The 19,752-nt window shown below is 41.2% G+C and overlaps 1 protein-coding gene across 5 annotated transcripts in view; it reads right to left on the minus strand.

The window, feature by feature from the left end:
• The window catches only part of ANO5 (anoctamin 5), a 79,654-nt gene that overhangs the window by 29,101 nt on the left and 30,801 nt on the right, over nt 1–19,752 (minus strand). For 2 of the 5 annotated variants that reach the window (XM_044425560.1, XM_044425558.1), the window contains 4 exons: nt 16,006–16,047; nt 13,394–13,507; nt 2,103–2,171; nt 266–550 (listed from right to left, as the gene is read on the minus strand). In XM_044425560.1, the coding sequence (XP_044281495.1) occupies nt 266–550; nt 2,103–2,171; nt 13,394–13,507; nt 16,006–16,047 (510 nt within the window). Of the gene's footprint in view, nt 1–265; nt 551–2,102; nt 2,172–13,393; nt 13,508–16,005; nt 16,051–19,752 lie in introns of all 5 variants that reach the window. The other 3 variants (XM_044425559.1, XM_044425557.1, XM_044425561.1) reach the window with 2 other exon arrangements.

Genomic DNA, 19,752 nt, shown 5'->3' on the forward strand with positions numbered 1-19,752 from the left:
AAATTGCCTTAAGAAAGACTTCATCATTCCAACTACTAAGAGAAGGAGAGAGTGACTCCCGCAGTGCTATTGTTCGGTACATTCCCTGAAGAGTCTAGGGGGCCAAATGAGCTCTCAGCCTCACCTCTTCATGGGGATGATAACCGGTAACATTTTTCTAGGAAAGGTGCAGAAAAGTGCAAACTTCCTGGGACTCCATGTATCCACTGCGGTTATCAATACTGTGTATGCACACGTGTTAGGACAGAAAGACAGAAGCACTCACAATTCTGTTTCTGACTGAAGGGGAGAAGAAAGTACTCTCATCATCAATGAGGTAGAGTTCCTGCCTTTCCTTGCTAAAGGGGGCTGTAAAGTAGTCTGGTTCCGGGTGCATCACGATCTCTGGCAGCCGAAAGGGCTCAAACAGACACTCCAGGGGGTTCTCTGTGAGGCAAGGGATATCGTTTTCCTTGATGGGCACTTTGATGTTCAGCACTTCGGCATACGTGATCAGAACCTCCCATGGTGCATGGATCTTCACAAAGTACGTCTTGCCATTTTCAGAATCCTATAAATCAAAATACCAAGGTGTTAAAGTAGGCAGTTTCCCCGTCCCCCAGACGTATGACAAACCTTGTAGGGTTAACAAAGCTTCGTTTGTTTGTTTGCTGTTCTCACCACATGTGAGAAATGGGGCTTCTTGTGGCTTCCCCCATACAGCACACTTTGCATGTGGTGACCAGAGAAGCAGAACAGGTGTCTACCCTCCACACGGCACTGTGTAGGGCATCCCCGGAGCAGCTATTCAACTCATTGTTCTTTAGAGAATTATCCAGTTCATTGTTCTTTTAGCAGAAAGGAGGCCCTGGAGTAGAAAGGTTTGGCACATTTAAATTCCACTGAAATCAATAACATGAGACTAACTTCTCCAATTAATTCCAGTGGAAGTTAATTATGACTAGCTTTCTTCAGCCTACTCGAAGAACAATCAAGACCAGGAAAATATAGCTGCTCAGAGAAGAGCTCTATGTTCTATTTGTATGAGTCAAAAGGGGCCCTAAAATTCTATCTTTTCCAGCTACAATGCCAGATTATGGGCTAAGTCTCAGGAGAAATGGTTTTCCATAGGGAGTGTGACCTAGGACTATCTCCTTTTCATTGCACCTGCAATCTGCAAGTGGGATTACATTCAGCTGTTTTGGGACCTCTTCTTTTTAACTGGAGAATGAATTGTCACCACTTCCCTTTAAGAACAAAATGGTCCATTGCTATTTGCTAGGTTGATAAATGGTAAAAGACCTAATATACAAGAAAATGTATGCAGTAGTAAATTTATCCGTATTTAGTACCAGACAGAAGGCGTTTGGAGCAAAAGGCAGGAAATACCAAACAAAGATTGCTCTGCAAATACTGCAGTTTGAAAAACTGTACTTCTACACAAACTTTCCACAGTCAGCATGCCCTGCATTTTTCTGCATCTGCTCATCTTAGTGAATTCTTCTTTAATCTTCCTGTTCCTTTAGCATGGGCCTAAGCAACATTCTCACTGATGAGAACTAAGCTGGAATCCTTCCTTCTCAACATGCTCACACACCCATGAAGGACACCGAGTCCAAGCAAACTCCATGGCTATCTGAGACCAGGAGACCATGCAGCCTGAATGATGGGAGCAGTTGTCACATCTCCAGATGAGGAAGTGAAACTCTCCAGGCTGACAGTACTGACTGTGCCTTTTGTGGTTCTTCTTCCAGTTAGCCAAAGCACAACAGCTGTGCAGTACAGTCTCTTCATCTCATCTAAGCCCTGGAATTCCCAGTGCAGGAAAGAATAGGGGTATCAACATACCACTTCTCAGTGCTGTGAGCTGTAACCAAGTTTTGGATTGCAACTACAGATTGTAACCCCATCTAGGAAGGGAATGTGTTTGTGCTTATTTTTATCAGTGTCTAGCATGGTGTTGAAGAAATAACATTACTACATCCAAGCAGTATTAAGTACTACTACTACTACTAACAGACAGCAAATACACTGAAGGTGAATTCTGCTTCAACCCGAGTTCTTCATCTCTGCCCTGTGTGATTATACACTGGAAAAAGTAGCAGCCTCTTATTCTTATTTACCTTTTTGTCTTCCGTTTCTAGTTCCAGACCTGCCTTTGCTAGATTGTTCTCAAATTCTCGTCTCCGATCCTGAAGAAAAACAAATCAGCTCTTTACTTTATGTTCAAATAGCAAGAGTAGGCAATACATACTGAAATCAACTTCTAAAACTAGAGGAGAGCACTTATATGAGATGATGGACAGGAAGGTAGTTGTTCTGGTGGGATTTGTTGGTTGCCTTTCTACTGTCATGCTGGCTGAGGACTGCTGGGAATTTTAGGACTTTTTTCTGTCTAAACGTGCACAGGATTGCACACTTACATAATTCACACAAAATGTGCAAAAATTTATATGCTTGTTTATTTTATGCTAACAGGAGCAGCTAAGATAAAGACAAAAAAATGGGAATTAGGTTTATATGAAACAGGGCCTTGGTCCACTAGGCATGAATAGAACAATACTGACCAAATCCTTATTTTCCCTTTCTGTTTTCTAGGATCTCCAGCTCTTCAATGGACACCAAACACTTTAACAAACACATACATGTATGCATGATTTCTAGAACTCTACAGAAGCTGTCCAATGTTTTGGCAGCCCTGTGCTATGGTTCATGCTGTAATTATAGCTCAACTGCAACTTACAGTCAGTGAAGGCTTTTCTCTCTGTAATATGTGTTCACAGAACAGGTGAGAATCAGGTTCTTAAGGAGACTTAAGTCAAACACTCATTTAGAAATGAAATATAATAAAATAAAACAGTCAGTCTGTGTACAGCACTAGAAAGTTATAAAATAGCCCATTTTTAGTTTAAGGGCAAAGCAAATAAAGCAGTAACCAGTAAAGGTTTGAGGAAAAAAATACATATTGTCTGTGGAAGTCGTACAGGGAGGTGGCCAGCCAATGCCCCCTGAAAAGGAATTCCAAGAGGATGGCCTCACCGTGGGGAAAGCCCTTCTCTCCTCTCTCAGGTCACACAATTCTAAATGCTGACATTGCACTGGGAGCCAGGGTCTAGGAAAGAATCCAAAGCGGGAATGCCATCTGGAACCTAACTCGAATCTAGTGCTGAGAGGCCGAAGTCAGAATGATATGCTTCCTGTTTGTTATGTTATTCTTCACAAGTTAAAATTTACAAAATGCTTTTAAGGAAGGTTCAAGGCCCTGTGCAATAGCCACTGTAGAGCTGACAATGGTTGGGCCTTGGATAAGAAGTGCTGGTGGGAGCCTGCCTTATAGTCAAAGCTGGTTCATGCCGTTCTGGGCTGCTACCCTCCCCAGACAAGTAGCAAAACAGGAGGAAGGCACTCACTCAGACTGCATGCTTCAGGATTAGGCCTAGCAGAACTGGGAAGAGGGTGATTCTACCAATCTCTGGTGCATCCTCCAGATTTGCTCCAGAGGGGAGGGAAACCCGCCAAAGGAGACTTCTGTCTGGCACAGAGGGCTGCAGGGTGGAGGGGAATGGAAAGGCCCATTGCACTGGGGAATTCCATTGTGAGGTTTCCCCAGCCCATGCAAAGACCAAATACAAGCCATGAAATCATGAGAAATGCTTATCGGCGCCTATTAGAAATCACCTGCATTGTTTGCTTAACAGATTTCCTCTTTTGGGTGTAGACCCATTCCAAATTCACTCTCAAGATAGTAAGTGGAAGTGGACTTGAATTCCATGGTACCATGCCTCAAAGTTCAGTGTTTAAAGTGTAAGATATGAGTGAGTAATACATGTTATCTTAAAAATGTTATGTTACTACTGTAAACATGAGTTCACTTTCAGATAACAATGCAGTGTCTAGCTATCATTAAAGTAATAAAGAAAAGATAACATTTTTATAGCATATTTAATTCAGGGCATCTCATACTAGGCTTTTGTATGGATAAGCCTCTTTCAGAAGTGCCATAAATCTTCCCCACTTTCAGATCTCTCAGATACCCTAACACTGCAAAGAACAATTTAAATCTGTGCCACTTTCCTGCAGTGTGGCATAATTCTCACGTAGGAGAACATGCACGCACACACAGAACGAGAGAGAGAGAGAGAGTGCCTTAGTATGGGACTAATGGTTCCTGCTTTGGGCATAATGACAAGCCAGGATTCTGTCAAAGCAAAACCAAATTCTGGCTTATTCCCCACATGCCTGAGGAGGGAAGACATGGTGGGGGACTCATGACCCCAGTACTCTGGGCAGGCTCATTTCTGGCCATTCACATAGCACTAAATCATGGTTGAACATTAGGCACAAATGCTGCCTGGTCTAATTACATTCAAATAAGGAGATAATTGAATTCTAATGCAGAAAAATATCAACTGAGGGAAAAAGACACTACAATATGTTTGAAATAAAACAGTGACTCCAAAGGCATTCCATTCCCTTCATTTGCATGCCAAAATGATGAAACTGAGGCTGTCATACTTGGGTCACATCATGACAAGGCAAGACTCACTGGAGAAGACACAGGGAAAGTTAGAAGGAAGCATTTTACTGTTACTGTATTTAGTCCAGTACACTGACACCCCTTTCTTGTCAATGTCCTAGTCAATTTTATCCTTCATTTCTGAGCATGTCCTTTTACAGTATGCTTCACTCTACAAGTCAGTTGACATGGAAAGCCGCCATCAGTATGAATACCCTAAAACAAACCAAGGGTACCCAGGATATGAAAAATAAGCCTACCTGCAGGAATCTTGCAGGGTTCGTATGGCATGAAAACCAACCTATCACGGCTGATCACCCATGGTAGCTTGTTGTTCATGTGAACCAGGTCACATAACTTCCTGGAACAACTTCGAGTTTCACATTGGCCTGGTTTGCATGATTGAACAGCCCACTGGGAGGGGAGGTATACTGGTGATTATTTTGAACGCTCAAGAATATGACATTATTTGTCATGTCATGTGAACTCAAGAACTATGGCTAACCCATAAAAAAATCCAGTGTAGTGTAGTGGTTAAGAGTGCTGAAATCTGGAAATCTGAGTTCTAGTTTCCACTCCACCATGAAGCTCCTTGGGAACTTTGAGCCAGCCACTGCCTCTCAACCTCTCCTACCATGCAGGGTTGTTGTTGTGATGGTAAAAATGGAGAGGAGGAAAACCAACCCAAGGAGCCTTGGGTTCCTTGCAAGAGGAAGAAAGCTGGGATATATAATGCAATGCTGTCGTTGTCATCATCATCATATAATCCAACAACCGACTGTGATCCGCAGGTTCTGATGACAAGAAAAGCTGTGGCTTTGATGTTCGAAAACTATTTAGCACAAACCTTGGTTTACCATAGCTCAGATAACAGGACAAATCATGGAGAGCAAGTAATGAGATCAATATTGATCTAAAATTGTTTCATTGTTACAATCATAGATGTTACCTTACTGCTTTTCAAGGCTTTCCTACATTCTGGAAATCTCCACAATTTCATGCAAATAAATTCTTCATGTGAATGTCAAGGTCATGTTACCCTTAGAATGCTACCTTTCAAAAATACCTTTGTGGACTGCCCTTACCTTCCACAGAAATTTGTATCCAATAATATTCACATCCCACACTGAACAAATTCTTTGTATAAAGAAGAGGAAGAGGAGGAGCAGGAACAGGAAAAAGATCCAAGGAAATCTGTTTCATTTTGGTAAGCTGTTTTTCTCATCCAGCCCTACTTAGACTGGATAGTATTTCAGGTCCAGTTCCACATATATTTAGTGATCTTGTGCTGAAAAGTGGAAGAGCTACTCTCTTTTTTTAGTGGTACCATTTTGTATGAATGGTTAAATGCTCTATTTGCCTAACATGTATGCAAAACAAAGCAAGCACAGACTTCCAAACTGTGCAGCCATCCGTTATTTTCCCAAGAAGGATTCTATTCTTAGTCCGCTGAACCCTGCCAAGTCGCTGTACTACCAAGAGGAATGCAGGGGGCTTCCTAGCGATTACAGTACTGAATTACAGCATGTGTGCATGTTCTCACCAGGTCACCAGTCCTAAAAGTAAGCTTTCCACTTGGCTATCAAGCTTAAACGGGCACACTGCTAAGTGCATCCACTGAACTGTCTGTCGTACCCAAATATCTGATCCCAATTACACATAGCTAGACCGGGGGAATCTCACCATATTCCCACAGTGGCATGAGGCCCTCTCACATCCGGCATGATCTAATGTCCCTATGACTCAGCTGCTCATATTAGTCCAGGTTCTGGCTCAGCTCCATAAAATATCCCAGAGGTATGTCAAGTGGCCTTTGACACATGTACACATGCAGAAATACATGATTCAGCTACACCAGAATGGCAACTTGTGGTCATCTAGAAGTTTTGTCCTACAGCTTGTATCATCCCTTACCACTAGCTATGCTGGCTAGAGTAGATGGGAGTCGTAGTCCAAAACTTCTGGAGGGCCACACATTGCTCACCCTGAACTATACAAAATTGTCATGGAGTTTGGCCTTTGAAAGCTCTGAGAAATTATAGTGGGGTTGAAACAAATTCAGATGAGAGACCAGTATCTCCATAAAGTATGTTGTGTTGTGTTGTGCTGTGTTTTTTGAGGGGGCAGGAGGAATCAGCTTGCTTTGAGACATGACCTTGGTGTCACACCAAATTCTGCATTCCTCAAAAGGAAACTTTCATATAGGTATGAAAAAAACGGAATAAATGGCTCCCAGAGGGGGAGAAGACAAGTGACAAAACTAAAAAAAAATCAATCTTGCATCTGAGCGTAGTGCAAAGGGGAGAGTGAGCAGCCCTTGCCAGTACCTAGGAACCAGAACATTCCTTGGATCCCCAGACCTGAGGTCAGAAAATGAGACCTCAGAGAGGGGGTCCATGCTCAGACACCGCTTCTCTCCTCCCCAGCCAGCATGGCTCCTTTCACTCTGACTGCTTCTCCAAGGTTGTAAGGACAACCTCGCAGATGGCAAAGGGGGCAGGGAGGAGACTGGGAAGCAGGATATGACCTGTCCTGACAGCACTCCAGCCTCCTTCCCTCCCCATCTGAAGTGCCACAGCTCAAGGACTGTCTAGCTGGTTTGCCAGGCAAGAGGAATAGAGCAGTGGAGATCACCTCCACTGAATGCCCATGATGCTTACATTTGGAGGCTTACAAGCATTCCCACTGGATTGCACCCTAAACAATCAGCAAACTTGGGGTGCAGTGGCCTCATTTACAAATGGCTCCTACTAGAGACAATCTTGTTTCTAAGCACCATGTACACTATACTTTACTCCTGCAATCAATGCACTTGTATTCTATTTGGAATCTAAAGGCAGAAATCCTGTGCAATGAAGATTATAAATAACATTACAACCACACAGTGTGTATTTCCCTTTCTCTTTGTTCTGAACTCTAAAAGAAAGGACTACGAAGAAGGATTTAAGGGAAAATTATCCACAAATGCCTGATGCTCTTGCTAGTACAGAATGTGACTTGTATAATAGTGACTCTAAAGTAATAGCAACAACCCATTAAATGCTGGGGACTGCAGGTGGCGCAGTGGTTTAAACCGCTGTGCTGCTGGGCTGGTTGATCGAAAGGTTGCCAGTTCAAATCTGCACAATGGGGTGAGCTCCCATACTCTGTCCCAGCTCCTGCCAACCTTGCAGTTCGAAAGTATGCAAATGCAAGTGGATAAAAAAGGTACCAGTTCGGTTGGCAGGTAACAGCATTCCGTGCACTTCAGTGTTTAGTCATGCTGGCCACATGACCTCGGAGACTGTCTACGGACAAATGCTGGCTCCCTCGGCTAGGAAACGGAGATGAGCACCACCCCCTAGAGTCAGGCATGACTGGACTTAATGTCAAGGGGAAACCTTTACCTTTATTAAATGCTGAATTCTTGAAAACTGTCTTTTGCCTAGTGGTACATAATATGCAGTAACAAAAAGACTTAAGAACATAGGAAAATACAGCTTACATCATTCTCCTCCTCCTGCTTTCAGTCTTATCCTCATAACAACAATTTTGTGAGGCAGGTTGGGCTGAGAGGCTGTGACTGGCCCAAAGTCACCCAGTTGGCTCCATGGCTGAGCAGGGATTAGAACCCAGCTCTCCCAAGTCTCAGTCCTACACTCTTAACCACATGTATGTATTAGCTATTATTATTTATTAGTAGTTATTAGTCACATAATAGATCAATATATCCTGTCTCATATAATTACATATTGTTACACATTGCAACCCAGTCTTCCAGAGACAAGAATATTATCAGCCCATGATGGTTGCCAGGTTCACAAAAATATCACTCAGTTGTCTTGTGAGAATCAATGTGGGGACCACATCACACAACCAAAAACCACCCCCGGAAGCAAGTCTGTTCATTATTCATTCTACTTTACTCATAAGCAAGTGGCAGACTGCACCGCTCCACATGCAGCATGTTTTCAGGTTGCAACATGGAATGAAAAGTTACTCCTCAATGACAAATGATGTACATTTTGATAGCAAGCAAATTTGCTATCACATTTTTGCCCATGTAAAATGTGTGTGGCTAATTTTAAACACACAGGAATATGTGTTTAAAAGCAAGCAAACTTGTCTCTGTCCAATCTGCATAAAATCACTTAAATCTAGTATTTAAAATGAGATAGTACAAAACTTGAAGCATCCCACTATTCTCCAGTGTATGGATTGCCCTAAATGTTTACTAACCTCTTTTATCATGCAGTGATAAGAATACCAAGGACAAAGTTCTCATTCTTATCTAAAGAGATAAGTCTGTATCTCTTGCATTATTTTTATGCCTTCTCAGATAAAGAAATCCAAATCACTCACAGTCAGATCCTCAAACTACTTGGTCAGTAAAAGAGAAGATCTAATGAACTGAAACAAAAAAGGACTGGCTGAATTGCTGGTTTTGTGATTAAAGCTGGAGTTAAAGAATTTACTAGATCCCTGAAAATCTGTAGCACCTTCTATAAGCTGTATGTCAGCACATTGGTTTTTAAAAATACATAATTTTGATAATAAGATAGCATAGCAACATTCTTGTCCCAGAACACCATGGGAGTTTTGAGAGAAGAATGCAGTGGAGAGATTACAGCAATAATAGGGAACACCTAATTCCATCTAGGCACAATTAAGTGCAACACCACCTTCTGAATAACCTGTATAATGACATGATCCACAACAAAAAGAGAAGAGATGCAATAATGAAAGAGAATGTGCAGACAGAGTGGAAAGGTAGAAGAAATGGGGATTAGCTCTATCAAATAACTGTTGTAACATTTAAAACCCTTGCTGGATCAGACCAAAAGTTTCATGTAGTCCAGAAACATGCCTGTGGAAAGATTATGACCAAAGAACTGGGTCCTACCCAGTGCTTTGCCCCTTGTGTCTAGAATTTAGAAGCTTTATCTGCAGTAAAACAAGATTATACTCAGACACGCCCATGGAAAGTTAGTGGAATCTAAGCAATTCTCCCTACCTGTCTCTCTCCTTTTTGATTAACTAGTTGTATTGATGCAAATCCAGAATCAAAGCTCAGAAAGAAGTCAGCACCTTAGGGCAGGTTCAATAAATGTAAAATATTACTTTCTTCTATAGCATATTTGCACATTTATTTAAGTACAATTAAAGCTATTTTTAAATGTCTCTGACAAAATGGGTTCTTGCTTCTTATTCATGTCTCCTCATATGTGATTTCTATTGAACTCAGTGGGTGTTACTCTTAAGTAAGCACACTCAGGTTTATAAGCTACATTCAGCATTCCGAGCACATTACTAGCCACAACAGACTAGCACAGTTACTCTTTATGCAGAGGTTTTGATCTCTAAACTACCCAGAAGGCACGTCAACACTGCTAACATATATCAGCTTTATGCCACTTTTTCATGTGGGTTCGTCCAAATAGCCCTGGAACATCTCATTTGGTAAGGTAAATAATTGTGTGTTTGAGATCCCTAGCACCACATCACCACAGTTTCCATGGTTGAATTACTAAACTATTTTATGCCTGCAGAGTAATTATTAAAGTGGATAACAGAATTCTGATGACTGAGCATGCCTTGCCTCTGTCCAAAATATAAGAGAATGAGTTACTGTAATCAGCTCAGAGAAGCTGCCACAGCTTTCCCAGCATGTACCAAAAAGCTGGCAATATAATTACTCTTGAGATAACTGTTGCAAAGATTTACTGTATTTTTCGCTCTATAAGATGCGCCTGACCATAAGACGCACCTAGTTTTTAGAGGAGGAAAACAAGAAAAAAAAATATTCTGAATCAAATGGGCACATAATCACAGGCACATTCCCCATCACTTCCCCATGGGCTGCACATCTGACAGACTTACTGCACACATATATTCGCTCTATAAGACGCACAGACATTTCCCCTTACTTTTAAGTGCGTCTTATAGAGCAAAAGATACGGTACATTGAAATCTTAAGGCAGGGTTCCTAATTCAGCTTGTGTGGGCACCCATCTATGTGTGTGTGTGTGCTCTCACACACAATTTTAATTATATCAATTAAATAAAGACACCAATGAAAGGAGACCAAATATTCAAATAAGCATCCGTTTGAAGGTACAGTCTAAATGTCACCCATTCAAATATTGAAAGCATTCTCAGATCCTCAATCCATTGATTATAGGCGGCATTTATCCTTACAACATTGTAATCTCAGTCTTTTAACCATAAAAAGGCTGTAGGGAATACATTTCCCATTTGCTAAATTCAGTGAGGCAGATAAATCCTTTTAAAAGCATGCACATTGGTAAATATAAAAGACTCTTCCAGTACAAAATTAATCAGTGTAATAAGAGATTATTAATCTCTTCCATTAAAAAACCTAAACTGCTGATCATTGCCAAAACAAATGTTTAAAAAGAAACATTGGCTGTATTAAATCATTGGCAATTCACCGAATTGAAGAATTCTTTATCAAAGAGACACTGCAATGTCCAATAGACATGACACAAAAGTCTGTGCCTAAGATGCAGAAGGTAGTCTACATTCCTAAAATGGGAATGGAGCCATTTTGTGGTGGTGCCCACACGTTTCTCAAATTCCCAGATGTCCCCATGGATCTAGAAAGGTCGGGAATTCCTGTCTTGACAATTTCTATGGGCAGACTTTCAGTTAAGTTTCTGAAATCAAGAGGAGCTACAGATATCATCTCAGTCCTCACTATGCCTATTTCGTTTCATCTACATTTGAAAAAAAATATTTAATGCATGTTCCAACTACACAACTGTTCTGCCAGCATTTCTTTATTTATGTACTGCCCAATTGCTAAAACATTCTGGATAGTTTACAACAGCTCATAAAATGCTACAATCCAATTCCGCTGCAATTTTTCAAAATGCACTCAAATTAAAAACAAATTATAACAGTTAAAACATATGATAAAGAGCAGATCTGTAAAATGCATGAGATATAAGACATAGCCTTGTATGTCTTGAAGTGCTTTGACATGGAGGGCCATCCCAACCTGGCAGCTAAATGATGGCAAGGTTAGGGCCAAATAGACCTCAGTGGTGAGATCATAACATAATTGAGGGACAGCCACTGAGAAGGCCCTTCCCTTGTTGCTTTCCTGCAAACCTACCTTAGAGTTGGCACTTAGAGGAAGTTCCTGGTTATTGATGGTATTGTTGAGGAAAATTGTGGTTGAGAGGTGCTCTGCCAAGTAAGGCTGGTGACCCCAAAGCTGGTGTAAGGCTTTATGGATTAAAAACAGAACCTTGGATTGGGCTCAGAATCATACAGGCAGCCAATGCAAACAAGGTAAAGCTGGCCATATATGTTCATACCTATGGGTCCTGGATATTAGTCTGGCTGCTGAATTCTGCACAAACTGCAGCTTCTAACCAGTTTGCAAGAATACTCCCAGATACAGAACACTGAAGTAAAGTCACTTGGAATATCCATTGCATAGATTGCTGAAACCAGGCTATCCCTGTCCAAACATAGCTGGACCACCAGATGGGGCCAGTAGAAGGTACTTTAGAGGCCACCTCAGTCTCAAGTGACAAAGATGGTTCCAGGAGGACCCCCTACACATATACACATCTTCTTCAAAGGGAGTATAACACCATCCAAAACATGTTGAACACCCCCCACATCCAGTCTGGGAAACCACCCACTAACAGCATCTCAGTCTTGTCTAGCATAGTGATGATAACAAACTCCAAAACTCTAAATGAACTTACTCAGCAGCTTCATGAAGATATTAAATAATTTGGGGGACAGAACAGACTCCTGAGAAATTCCATTCTGGAGAATCCATAGGATTGAACAGTATTTCACAAACACCTTCTGGAGACAGCCCTCCAAGTGTGACTGGAACAACTGCAATGCAGTGCCCACTTCTCCCAACTCAAGACAGTTGCTCCAGAAGGATGCCAAGAGCTGAGGATATCAAAGACCACTGAGATACACAGAAATATCAACAGGATCACACTGTTCCGTCTCTCCCAACATGGGTCACCATACCAAGGAAACTAAAGTGGCTTCCATGCCAAAACCAAGGATGATCACTGACTGAAATGGATCCAGGTAATCAGTCTAAACAAGGGGACCTGGAACTAGTTGGCCACCATCTGATCAAGAACCTGCCCAGGAAAGGAGTATTTCTATCAACCTAAAGTTACTTAGATCTTCCAGTCCAGAGAGAAATGATCTCCCTGCTGCCTCTTTTAGGATGCATGGGATCACTCCCTCTTGCAAGAAGCCACTGATCACCTTTTATAATCTTGGAAAGGTAAGGATCTGATTTGGAAGAGGTTATGCAGACCTTTGCAAGTGCCCTCTCAATATCCTCAAGTGTTAATTGCTCTAAATTTGAAGACATGGCATATGCAAGATTTTTTTTTTCTGGTACTGTCCAATTAAAATATTTCAGTCCACCTTAAGTGAGTTTAGGATGTCCTGGGAGCTAGTATCTAATAGGTCCAAGAGGACCCTGAAAAGCTCCACTGAGTGGCTAATACAAGAACAGAAGCAGTGAGATTGTGCAGTGCTATCATTAACCAGTCAAAGTGGTGCAAACATGAATACTGATAATTCACAATGACTGCAGCTCAACTACTATCAGTCATCGCGTGTTTAAAAGCTAAATTACATGATTCAGCATACTGGTGCTAGCAGAAGTTAACAGATATATTATTAAATATAAAAAACTGTTATTGTCATTAAAATCAATCACTAGAATGGCATTTGACATGTATGCAGAAGTGATACAAACTTAGAATAGGATTTCAGACCAAAGTTCATTATCTCTCAATAAATTGTACACTCCCTAGACACTACTTTGTATGATACAAAAAGGCAAAAACAGCCAGGAAGTTTCTACCTTTTTCCTTCTGACATCAGATAAAAGAAACGTACCACTTTTTTTTCTCCTTCTATTTTTGGATCGTCCACATATGCAAGTATGAAGTCTATTCTCCGAACACCATCTCTGAAGAAAACAGAGTCCTTGCTTTGATGTCGCTTGTCAATCTGTGAGGAATAAAATGTGCATTATGAACATTATATTGGTTGCTGCTTAAAAACATGGCAGAAAAACACATGTGCTCTGTTTGTTTCAAGCATTCAGTCTCCCAGCTGCAGAAGAGACCTGTAGCCATAATAATGTCTGAATACCTTGTCCTTTGTTACATCAGTTACAAAATAATTAGCAGAAAATGATTCATGGATGTGGGTGATGGTTATATTTCTATAAATATCTATTCCCTTCCCCTTTGTACTTCTTATTTATAGTCACCTATCACTAATCTCCCACTCATACCACAGGCCCTCCTTCCAGGAAGGCCCTCCTTCCAAGAAGCTTGGTGCTCCCCCAAAACCTGCAGTCAAATCACCCATTTCATTGTGTGAGATTTATGAACAAGAGCAAGTGAAGCCTGTTGTATGTGCATCTTTACACACCCAGCATACATCAGACAAAAACATACATTAGCATTACAGAACATACATTAGTATGGCAATGACAAAGACCACTATCTTGAAATGCCTTTTCAGTCTGCCTGAATTTCTGCTTTCAGAAGCCACCGCAAAGAGTGCAAAAGCAAGTATTTTAGTCCCAGGGTAATTAAGTGCTGCAAAATAATATTCTGCTGAGAACACGACACAGCTGCACAATGTGAAAGCAGGAAGCACATCAGCAGTGCTGCAAGTAAAGACAATTCCTCCTCCCGCCCCCGCTTCAGCTTCCATATTAAGCTTTAGAAAAGCAACAGACATCCAGCACTGCAATTTACTGCCGATGATGTGAGAACACACGTGGGAACTGCTGAAGCCCACTATGTATTTGTGTATAAGTTGCAGAAATGTATATGCTCTTAGTATATCACTGTCTGTTGTGTTTGCAGATTGGTTATACTTTATTCATCCGTTCATTGCATGTCAATTTTATTGTGCTTGGACATTTTGGGCATTTTTAATGAAAAGTTGGGATCTAAAGGTACTGGATAAACAAACTCTTGAGTTTGTTATTCTGAATCTTATTCTGACTATCCTGAGACTTGACACTATTGCAATGAGCAGTAGTGATGGTCACATATAGCAAATTTAGTGTTGCATTCTACTGCCCTGATTTTAGAAATCTTCATACTTTTGCATGGCACTTCATTTCCATTTTGTTGCAATGCCTGGTGACAAAGAGAGATCAAGCTGGTATCCCCATTTTTTGCTTTTTGTGCAATCTAATAAATTCTTCCTTTCCATGTGTAAATTCTAATTGTAGCTGCTGATCAATTATGCCTGTTTTATAATATTTTTTCATTGCTGAATCATGTCATGTTTTGGTTTTTTATTATAACATTGCATTGGTTTCGGAATCTGTCTTAACCTTAAACTCTTTCTTTTTGCATGGAAATATGACTCATAAAAGTTGTAAATTCTTTTACAACTGATGATCTCGTAAATCTTGTAAACTGATTTACGAGATCATCCACCAGTTCAGACAATTAACTTGTAATGCCTATTATACCTAATGGCTGGATATACAGACTCACAGCATTGTCTTTTTCATGCCATTTTCATATGATGTCTGTATGTCAATGGACTGGTTCACAAAACACAAGAACCCACCATGGCTGATTGGCTGTGGTCTGTTGTCATGTCATGGGAACCCCACAGAGTTTCAGCAGTGTGGCTTATTTTTCACAAACAAGCCACTCCGAGAATTCATGGTGGCTTGTTGCACCATCCTTCTGTATCAGATGTAAGAAGTATCTGTCAAGCAAATTTTGGGTTGCTCGGAAAATAAGCAACCCCTCATGGCTTAGATACAGAGTGATGTAATATAATGTGTGAACCCAATGTATGTGCCCTGATAGTGAAGGCATGCCCAGCTGCCTGATCTCTATGCTTCAGCTACCAATTGAAAAAGGTGGCATGATATTTACTCTCTGTATAAGGTGCTATGTACATGTTCAACTAATGCATTGTGGCTGGGTGCATTTATGGGAGCTGGCCCTCCAGAGTCACTGGCACTCTGTAGGTATAAGAGAACACTTGTGCAGGGCTCAGTCAGGCCCAGCCTTGAGCCTTGAAGCCAAGAATTTGAAAGTCAGTATCTTTTTTTTAGTGGCTTGAAGATTCTCTAAATAATAGTTTACAGACAGCCCTTCATATAAAAAGCCATCCTTTGTGTAATACAATTTTATAAGATGTACAGATGCATGGACAGAGTCTGGACATGGTCATCCAATTCAATATTAGGTTATTTTAGGTATGTGTTTAAAAAAATTACAGCTCATTTTTTGTTTCTCTGCTTTAAACTGTGTCTCCAACTCTTATTTATATTGTGTAAACACTCTAAAAAGAGTGAAGAAACAAAATGAACTGAACTGTAGATTGAACAAAGAAGAAGCTATGTGAGTATTTATTGGGTTGCAAATCTTGTGTCCAATTAACTAGAGACATCACATGGTGAAGCTTGTTATCACTGCAGCCACCCAAGCTGTTAGCAGCATCATTTATCCATGGTTTACCCTGAGACGTTGCTTCAGGAACAGATTGAATCTCCTTCCAGTCTTCTGGAACAACCAACAGGGAGTTAGCATGTGAGCACAAAGAAAACCTCAAGTCTGCAATTGCACAAAATCAAGGGACAGCATGTAGGTTTCTGGATCAGATCACTATATGGCTGGCAATTTTTAAATCTGCCAGAATATATTATCTTAGGGAAAGGCTATGCCTTTGCAGGGCTTCATATCCTCTGAGACTTAATTCAGACATTCCGGATAGTCTCTTGGGGATATACTCTTACTGTTCTCATGAGGACTTTACATAGGGAAAATAATGGGATCTATGAGACATACATGAATAGACATGAATAGATAGTGTGGCTTGGTTTGCAGTTGGCAAACCATGGTAGCTTCTTCAGTACACTATGAATGTTGGTCACATATGGGTGGGGGGGATTTGCATAATTATGCTTACAAGCACAGCTTGTTGTGTCACATGAACCTAATCATGGTGGTCTGTTGGTTCTGGCCAGGTTCACACAGTATGAAAGGCTGTGTTGTTGAGGGTAATTATGCAAATCTCACTGGTACGTGCCCAGCACCATGGCTTATTAATAGCTTGCTGATCATTCTTAGAGATTTGGAATCAATTCCTGTGATTGCAACTATTGTGCTCCTGCAATTGCAAAAATGGCTCCAGGAAAGCTACAGCTATACTTGGAAACATCCCAAATAACATGTTCTATCTTTCCAGGAATATATGTCTGATAGCAGTTGTGCTGTAGGATCTGAAAAAGAATGTGAACATCTGAACTTGCCTACAGGTAAATCTGTGGCTAGCACATCCAAATGATAAATGAGGACAACTTTCACAGCTCTGTACAGTACCAAGGGATTCCATGGAAGGACCTCACTTCCCCATATTCCCTTTCCATGTTTCCTTTCCAAAGCATAGCTAGAGGATGTGCTCACCATCGTACAGAGGTAAAAACAGTTCTAAGATTTCCATTTCACTTTTGTCCTGAAGTTTCATCAGAATATGATAAAAATTCGGATTCTGCATTCATACATTTTAAAGTATAATACAAGCCAGCAGTCTCTGACCAGCCAAATAGGTTGTGTACAAACTTTTAGCAACTCAGTCCCTGAAGACTGCTGGTTGATTTCCTAACTCCAAAACAAATACAAAGTCAGCCACTAATAAGACAGCACGGAAAGCACTTTTCGGCTATAGCTTTCACCACTGAATTAACTCTCTCTCTCTCTCTCTCTCTCTCTCTCTCTCTGCTTTGATCTCTCTTACATTTATCATGCCAGATGTGAACTGTAAAAATGTTTACTCCGTACACAGTCACCTTAGAAAACTTCCCATAAAAGAGATAATGGTACATAAATGCTGTATTCTAAAAGATTACCAAATGTTACTAAGGCCTACTGACTTCATTCTAGGATGTGGATATGTAACTAGGAAACCCAAAGAAGTATATTCAATGGACCATAACAAGAGAAAGCAGTAAACACACACCAATACTTCCCCATGTCTTCAAATTCACAACACAATGTCTTGTAGGCATCAAGGAGTTACATTTTATTATGCCAGACTTATTTACTGAACTGTAGAAAATGATCCTATCTAAAATGAGGTTAGGATAAAAGAAGCTCATAACCTCTTCAAAACCATCCACAACAGAAATGTTCAAGGAAATACTAGGATGCAGTCCTATGGCTGCCTGATATTGTGGGGGAAGACATGGGAGTCTTTGGAATTCCAGCTCTGAGACTGCCTGCCCCTCTGCAGCGGGCATGGAAAGAAGTACATGAGTGGCTCACCCAGGCCACAGATGAGTCTCAGAGGGGGAAAGGGGGTGTGTCAAGTGATGGGGAGAGAAGGAAGCTATGTGGCTATGCGAGTTCCAATCTGCACCCCAGTTTCCCTCCTTCCTTCTTCTGAAGATGGCTATCTTGGCAAAATGAAGGGAACAGGTTGTGGTGGTGGCTGAGATTGCCAGCACTGCTCATCACTCCCACCATTAGATGCTCACAGTTTGTGTGGATGCACCTTTGAGTGCATTAACAGAACGATCCTATGAATGTCTAGAAGTTCTCGGTAAACCTGCATAGCAAAGGTTAGCAACCTTGCATCCTCCAAATGTTTTGGGCAAGGAACAATGCACACCTCAGCTAGCATATGCAATAGTAAGGGATCACAGGAGCTCATTTGATCTGTTTGGTGACTTATAAATGCTAAAACAAGGGGCCCTGCATTAACTCTTGCATAAAAAATAAACACATATAACTTGTTTTGGATTGCAGCCTCAAAAATGTATGTTAGGGATAGGCAAACCTACCCTAAATGAATGTCCCATTTCCTCAGAAAGCAATAAATTCATCCATGTAATCTTGAACAACAGCTCCTTGAATTCGAGATGTCATTCTGTGTATATTCATTATTTGCAAGCATAATATCAAATTGCACGTCAGGGCTTGCCTCTTGCATAGTGTGTCATGATGTCATACATCCTGATGTTCTGTAAGAATCTTTTCTTACCCGTGTAACAAAAGCTCCGCCGCCCCCCGTCCAGTGTCAGAGGATGAAACCTCAAGTGTGGCATAGTTCTTTGTACCTTCCTATGACGAGCAGGCACTGAGTGAGTTGCTTGCTTTCACACCATTGCACCTTCCTTGGCAGAGAATTTGAGTTTTCTGGGTGACTCATTCTTATCTTCTCGCACCTCCCACCACAGAGGGAGAGGATGTGCAAGCCTGGTTGAAAATCTTCCTTGATCAGGAAAGTACTACAGGGTATGGGGTGGTGCAGCCCAAGATCAGCATTCCAAAAGCCCATTGGCTTAAGTGGGAAATTTAAAAAACACTCAAGCCTAGCTTGTTTAAGTTTTTAACGCTGATGTTCATAGGAAGGAATGTATTTCCAGTGAAATTAAACATTAAAATGAAAAAAAGACTGCAGGGTGGGATAAAAACAGCACAGATATGTCTGTTCTTGTCTTTCTCACATAGCCTTCCCCAGCCTGAGGCCTGCCAGATGGTTTTAGATTACAATTCCCATCAGCTCAAGGCAACAAAGCCAATACTCTGGCATGATAGGAATTGTAATTCAGAACAACTCGAGGTCACTAGGTAAGGAGAAGCTGCAGTAGCATCACATTTTACTGTACTGATTCCTAAACTCTGTACCCTGGCAAAACACCGTCAATGGCAAAGTTACTCTGTTTTGTCCCAATGCCTTCACTTTGCTAGCAGCTGAAAGCAATGGTGCTTAGTTGTCAAGACTAGAGCCCATCCTAATTATCTTTCTTTGAAGGGAAATGCAAGTGCCTTAGCCACTGACTGCTCTGAGCAACAGGTCTCCTAGATGTGCTGAACCGGTCTCTAACAAACTTGATTGGTTCAAGGGCAGCAGGCTGCCCCTTGAAGCTGGAGTCAGCTCCTTCTGGATTGGAAGGGAGGAGAGGTATTCAGTTAGGGACAACTTCATACCATTAATCACATTTCCCTAATGGCCAGTATTTCAACTTTGCTCGTATCTTTTCCTATTGACTTCTACAATTCGTTGCATCAGAAATGCAGGCTAGCTGGTCAGCTTTAGCCAAAGATAAGGACTTTAGTTAGAAAGCGGTCTGGTCCTGATCTTCTTGAAAGGACAGAGAGAAGACCAGCTCAGGAGAAGTTAGATAATTTTGAATGGAGTTTTTCCTGGAACGGACTTTACCCAGGTCTGACTTGAAGCTCCCAACTGGATGTCCATTTTAT

This window comes from Varanus komodoensis, unplaced genomic scaffold (assembly GCF_004798865.1).
Source record: "Varanus komodoensis strain SLA01 unplaced genomic scaffold, ASM479886v1 scaffold16, whole genome shotgun sequence".
Classification (NCBI taxonomy): domain Eukaryota; kingdom Metazoa; phylum Chordata; class Lepidosauria; order Squamata; family Varanidae; genus Varanus; species Varanus komodoensis.